Source organism: Macrosteles quadrilineatus, unplaced genomic scaffold (assembly GCF_028750875.1).
Source record: "Macrosteles quadrilineatus isolate MER2022 unplaced genomic scaffold, UCM_ALF_1.0 Scaffold_13__1_contigs__length_4303367, whole genome shotgun sequence".
Taxonomy (NCBI): domain Eukaryota; kingdom Metazoa; phylum Arthropoda; class Insecta; order Hemiptera; family Cicadellidae; genus Macrosteles; species Macrosteles quadrilineatus.
The window spans coordinates 2,518,295-2,525,095 of NW_026542606.1; the positions used below are offsets into that span (position 1 = coordinate 2,518,295).

The 6,801-nt window shown below is 35.7% G+C and overlaps 1 protein-coding gene and 1 pseudogene across 2 annotated transcripts in view; one reads left to right on the top strand and one right to left on the bottom strand.

The window, feature by feature from the left end:
* The window catches only part of LOC129004925 (neuferricin-like), a 45,142-nt gene extending 39,105 nt beyond the window's left edge, over positions 1-6,037 (top strand). Inside the window, exon 3 of one of the 2 annotated variants that reach the window (XM_054433634.1) lies at positions 2,704-6,037. In XM_054433634.1, coding sequence (XP_054289609.1) covers positions 2,704-2,905 — 202 coding nt within the window. In that variant the 3' untranslated portion in view covers positions 2,906-6,037. The remainder of the gene's footprint in view (positions 1-2,703) is intronic. The other variant, XM_054433632.1, reaches the window with a different exon arrangement.
* On the bottom strand, positions 1,132-1,287 carry LOC129004981 (5.8S ribosomal RNA; annotated as a pseudogene).
* Positions 6,038-6,801: the final 764 nt, after the last annotated feature.

A 6,801-nucleotide genomic window follows, 5' to 3' on the forward strand; every position in this document is an offset into this window, starting at 1 on the left:
GCTTGCACTAAATGTGTCAGGGCATTTCATTATGGGCCTTCAGGTTTTGTACCTGCTGGTTCCAGGTGGAGTGACGCTTAACCAAGTAGCCAGTATCCCTGGTTAGGATTGAGGGGCAACCCTGATGACCTTAAGTCATCCGTCCATGGTGTGCCAAGGTTGGTGCGTATGTTCCGGCCTACACCATGGGGCCCGGGTATATTTAATTAGAGGTACCGGGTTGTAGTTGAGGGGCTTCGGCTCTTTCGACAAAACAAAATGGAAATGGAAATGTCCAACTACAATGCGTTCACCAAGTAGAGTTATTATTAAATATGCGGGTGCAGCTATCACTTGGCTTACTCATCGTCAGGAGTTAGTTGCAGACTCAACTTGTGAAGCTGAAATCATTGCAGCTAATCTTGGTTCAAAATAAACAATCTGGATTTCTCGTTTGTTCGAACTTATAGGTTTGTCTGCTGTTCCTAACTGAAAGTTGACAAAGAATCAGCAAGAAAACTCTGTGAAAACCCTGAGTTTCACTTTCGTACAAAACATATTCAGCGGAAGTACCTTTTCATTCGAGAAAGGATAAATATAGGTATGCTGACTGTAAAGCACATCATTTTGGAATCTCAACTAGCAGATATACTAAGTAAGCCTATACCTCGACCAAGACTTCAAGTTCTACGAGAAAATCTTGGACTCTCGGCATGACTATGCTAATAAGGGAAAGTGTTGAAAATGCCTGCCTTTTTTTATTTATTTGTAATAGTCATACTTCATATGATGTAAATGTTGTTTTTACTATCAGCTGTCTGTTTTTTGTTTGTCCAAAATTTTGTTCCTTGCAAAGATTGTTGAGAAATACATTTGCTTATTTTTATAGTTTAAATTCGTTTTTCGTTGTAGTTATACTTAGATTATCCTTAAACACCTCCACTTAAAAGAATAATTCAAGAAGCATCAGGCGATTGTTGTGGAGGAGTTTATTAAAAATGGCGTTTCTGTGATTTCTACTCAACAAGCGTTTCGGATTCGATTCGACCTTGGCCGACGTGAGAGTGTTCCTGATACGAAAACTATTAGACTATGGGTGTTAAACTTTGACAAACAGGGTCAGCACTAAAAATAAAACCAACTGGCCGACCTGGATTCTATTCCAGGCGAGGCCCTTGGAATAGAATCCCAGGGCCGCAATGTGCGTTCGAATTGTCGATGATCATGTGTCATGCAGTTCACACGTCAACGCGCGTTTAGCTGCGTTTTTCATCGACCAACGAGCCAAGTGATCCACCATTCAGGGTAATATTTCCACCAGATTTTCATCTAGGTAATGTTAGCTTGTAACCGATCGTTATATGTGGCAAATCAGTCTTGAAACCGAATGTTTCAGTTAGGCTGGGTCCGCGCTACAAAGTATAAATAACTTCGCGCTCAGTTAGATCGATGACATTAGACCATGTACCAACTAATATCTATACCTATAAAAGAGGAACTATATATATATATATATATATATATATATATATATATATATATATATATATACCTTATATATATATACCTTATATATATATATATATATATATATATATATATATATGTACGTTATGGTCTCCAAAACCGCTCAGATTGACAGTTTGTAATAATTCTTTCAGGCATTATCAAGCATCTTTCAAGCATAGTTTGTGTGAAGTTTGGTGCAGATCCGTCAAAAGGGCTCCGCCCCAGAGGGTTTTAAGTGGGCCAGTGTCCGACTTTTTGAACTACAATGTTAACAAACAAATATAATTTAAAAGCTGATGTTTACTTTCACCAACTTTTTGGTAGGTTTGAATAATCACAACATTCTGTATTTGTCATGATTTGAAATAGTGTCACAATGTTTCCACAGAGTGCAGCACAGAAAAATATTTTCTTTTAATCTCAACAACATTTAAATTCTCCAATGTTAAATATGTGAACATAAAAACCTTTATCAAAGTATTATAAACAATAAAAGGGGTGGCAATGCCTTAATATTTTTATCTTTTGTTCTATACCCACACAATCTAACATAAATTATTAGTGAATAATAATCGTGCGTGCTATCTCGGGTATTCAAATGCCTCTCAATTTGTCATTAACCTACCACATTACTGTCGTTAAAAGAAAGAACTCAAATAATACTAATGCGAAACTTAAATCCACCGAAGATGTGCAACGTTACCAGACTGACGATTAAAAAAATGACACCAAAATTGATTGAAGCAAAAATTATCAGTGGAAAGTTTAAAGGAGAAATAGTCTTAATCCCAAGAATAGTGATGATTTCGTCCGAATTACCCTTAACTACAATTTCCTTTGTATCTTGCTTTTGCAATCACCATTATAAGGCACTAGGGCAATCCCTGACTATTGTTGGTTTAAATTTAGAAAATGCATGCTTTTCACAGGAACAGCTGTATGTAGTGTACACGTGGTAGTAGGTACGCCTAAAAACTTATATATTTATACACCTAATGAAAAAACAAAAAAACATTGTTTATCCACTGGCAATTAAGTAAAATATTTTATTTTTATTTTTGGTATACACTTGTATTATTCATCGCAAAGAACAAATTACCATTTAAAATAATAGTTGTTAGGCGCAGAAATGCGTGCCGTGTATTTAATATATTTGTTTTCATATTATGTTAACAAAGCAGCAGAGTAGTAAATAATTAAGGTATTATTTTACAGTGGTGGAATAGAGCGAGACTGGATTGGTGTACCAAGAAAGTTTTATGAACCTGGAGGCAGTTCTTATCGATGTGCTTGCGTTAACAATGCTGATCTTCCTCAAGTTATATCACCTGAAACAGGGAAAGTCAGATCAAAGAACATCGAAGAATACGAGGACTGTCATCCTAAATCTAGCAGTTGTTTTGTGGATGCAGACTAATTTGTTTAGTTCTTACACAACTAGATTGAATAATTCTTAGTTTTATTAATAGCTTTGTAAGCTTAAAGACCATGCTGTATCAACCCACGGAAAAAAGGGGAGAGTCGTGAACACGATAACTTGTGTAATGTTTGTCCGATTTTGATGAAATTTGGTTTCAAGGTGTAAGGCGGGATAAACTTGAATGAGTTTGCGAACCAGCATGATCGGACCATGGAAACGGAGTTTTACGGGGGGTTTTATAGGGTAAAAATTGGGTTTTCTCATTTTTGACCATAAAAAAAAGTTTTCAAATTTCTCTCTTGACCATTTTAAAGAGCTTAAAAAGACAAATAATTTAGTATATCAAAGTGTTTTTGTATGGTTTTTGGTAACGGATGAAATTCCAAAAATTGTTAATTTGAAATTCCCATATTATTCTTATGGAGAATATTGTAAAATCTTGTAGTTTGCTTGTTTATGGATATATTTTGATCAAACTTGGCAAATTGATTTATTTTATACTGTACTGAGCTATTAATATTTTACTAAAAAACACATTTTATTAGTTTCCTTGTAGCAGCAAACCTATTTACTCGTTAAAACAAATGTTATTTAAATCCATTTAATTGAAAATTAATTCAGACAAATGGAAATTCAAAGTCTGCAGGTTTGCTGCGGCAAGGGTATTTTACCTTTTTACGCTCCTTTCACACTATACATTTTTCGCAGTCCGGTTAAAAATTGTAACGGGAATTTTATTAGTACTGTTATGAAGAGCATGAGAGCTTTCGCAGTACATGGCTCTGCGAAGGCAGAGGACCATGCTGGAAGTCTTGCAGCCGTCCATTTCCACTGAACCGGAAGGTTGTCGCAATGTGTCCATGGATGTAGTGGCATGAGTGCCTTTACACTGTTCGGTGTTTTTATTCGGGCAGGAGCCAGGCCCCACTAGAAAAACATGCTGCAGTACGGGCAGCGCAACACTACGTCACAGTGGTGGATAGTTGTACTAAACTCTTACCATTAAAATCTTAAAACAAACAGCTTGTTTATTTACCTAATATATATGGGAATGGCGATGGCAATGAATTTATCAATGAAATCTATCCACTAGTGTGACGTCATGGATCCTGCAGCATGGCCTGTTTTTTCTAGTGGGGCCTTGGCAGGAGCCTGCCAGCCCTTGTCAATTGGCTTTGTTCATGTTTTTGTGTGTTGTGTGTATCAGTTCATCATTTTCACATTTTGATATTATTAGCTGTTTAATAATAACAGATGCTTGTTATTAACCTAAATAAATTCAAACCAGTGTATAAAACTTCTTACAAAGATAAGATTTTAAAAAGAACATCTGACGAGATTTACTCATTTTAAAACTGCCAAATTCTTCTCTCTTAGAGTTTATTGTATGCACCCATTAAAGATGATCCCTCACATAGTTTTTACCATGTCGAAGAAATTGCCACAATGCCAAAAGTTGTAAACTTGTAAACATTGCTTTTGGCCAGGGCCGGATTTCCCAATAGGCCCGGTAGGCCCGGGCCTATGGGCGCAAGGTCCCAGAGAGCGCACGGCTGAGAGGATTTTTTTTATATATCTAAAAATAAAAATAAATAGTCTTAGTTGATAAAAAATATGCTTAATACAGAGTTGTGATTCTGAAGTTCATAAAAAGAAATAATCGTTAGGAAATTTAAACTATTTTTCAGAATAACGCATCATTTCGTTACACAATTGGTAACGAACCTTGGTTAAACGGGAGTAAGCTGCAGGGATGTTGACGTTGACGAGCGCCCAAGGGGTACGCATCGTATTGCCACTGCACTGCCACTCGGTACTACCGATTACAGTGATTAGGGGCGCATGCGTGCTAGACATTGTTAACACCCTCACCTCACAAAACAGTTATTAACTAATCTTTTGATTAGTTTACAACAATCTGCAGGATCAAGTTAAAATATATAATAGCAATATTAAATTTAATATATTACGTTGTGAATGTTAAAACAACGATGAATTTACCTTTAAAATTTACAAAAAAATATTAATCTCAGTTTGCATTAGATATTAGAAAAAATCAATATCCTCCAAAGCACCATAAATGCTGTAATTTTCTCCTCAGACCTAAGGATCGGTATGGCTGGCCGGAATATTCTGTTTTGCTTTGGAAATATAACCTAGATGCAGTACAACCATAGATTAAATATAACCATTGACTATTGGATACAGAAGTCTATAATACTATTGTATTAATAGTCAAAGATATAACACAAGTCGACTTATTATGGCATTGTTAATTCAAATTTTGTTCATGTCTAGTTAATTTTGGTGACACTGGACGTCAGTTTTGACGAATTTTTGTTTTTGTTATTTTAATGTTAGTTCTATGATGTGTGTTTTAATTTCTTGTAATATAAACAGGAGACGACCTATTCATTGTTAATGATTAGATTGTTTTATTTTGGATAAACTAGGTTCAAATAAAATACATAAAACATACTCCTTAAATAACAAGAATTGTTTTCAGCTAGGCTAATCCAAAACGATGACAAATCAACTAAAGCAGTATGTTTAATCTATGGTATCACGTACTGTATGGAGTTCATGTTTTTGAGCCTGGAATTGGAATCAATTCAATGTTTTTTTTGCAGGAATGCTCGGTGGGTTGAGTTTTTTGTTTCAGTCCCACGGCCACGAACGTGAGCATTTATTAAAGGCATAAAATTGCAAAAAGTGTTTAAATCGGCATTTTGTTAAGGCTGTAAAAAAAAAACTTGCAATGATTACGACGAGGAGTGGTATTCAAGCAATTAACTTAGGCCTATGGGCATGATATAGTTTTTAATAAAGGTTTGAAGGAAATTAACTGTGACCAGACTAGGGGGCGGAAAATTATTTGGGCCTAGGGGCGCAAAAATGCTGAATCCGGCCCTGCTTTTGGCGAACTGAAATTCGCTTACACATTTATCTCGCCATAACGGTCAAAAACCATAGTGTGATAGAAACATAGACATAGTAGAGGCTTCTCACTGGGCGGCAAACCGTATAGTGTGTAAGGAGCGGAATTGTAACAGCGTGTAACACTGTCAGAAAGGCACAAGGAGACCCTTTTCTGATTTACATACTACAGTCCAACCTCAGTATAACGAATCTGAAGGGACCGAACTGAACATTCGTTATATCAAGGATTTCGTTAAAATGAGGTTCGTTATATAGAGGTTATGTTTACAGGAATTTCGCTAAGTCGAGGTTCAGAACCAGTCTCGGTCAATATAGGTCGGGATTAGACATCATTAAAACACAATTAAAGTAGCATAGGCTACAATACTTTACAGTACAGTGTTTACATTGTACAGTAGAACCTAAATTATGCGGCATAATAAAGGGGAGGGATCTTGAATATTGCGCAATCATGAAAATGGCATTGACCTTGGTACAGGTTAAAAACTGTAAGTTTAAAATCACAGCTTGTTCTAACCCTCCTAAAACCTAGCCAAACACTGTATTGCGTAGTCATAAACCATGTAAAGAACAAAACAAAACAGTTGAAAGTTTTGTAAGCTACTGCTCGCGATAGGCCGGTAGGCTACTTACAGTACAGTAAATTACTGATTTATCACAACAGAGGAATGTCAATAATAATCACTAACTATAGCATTGGTGTTGCTAGTTGAAACAAATCGTATTGAAAACAATAAATTATTAGATAAGTCATTATAAAAGGTATAATCATAGCCAACTTAGAGATAATAAAAATACTCGTAAAAGGAATGTTAAAATAACGATGTTGCTATTCTTTCTCTTTGGTTTTGTTTTTATATTCTTTCTTAGGTTTCTCTTTATCCAAAAATTGTACAATTCACCATAGTTATCCCATATCGCCCAATCACTCCTAACAACAAAAACGAATCTGG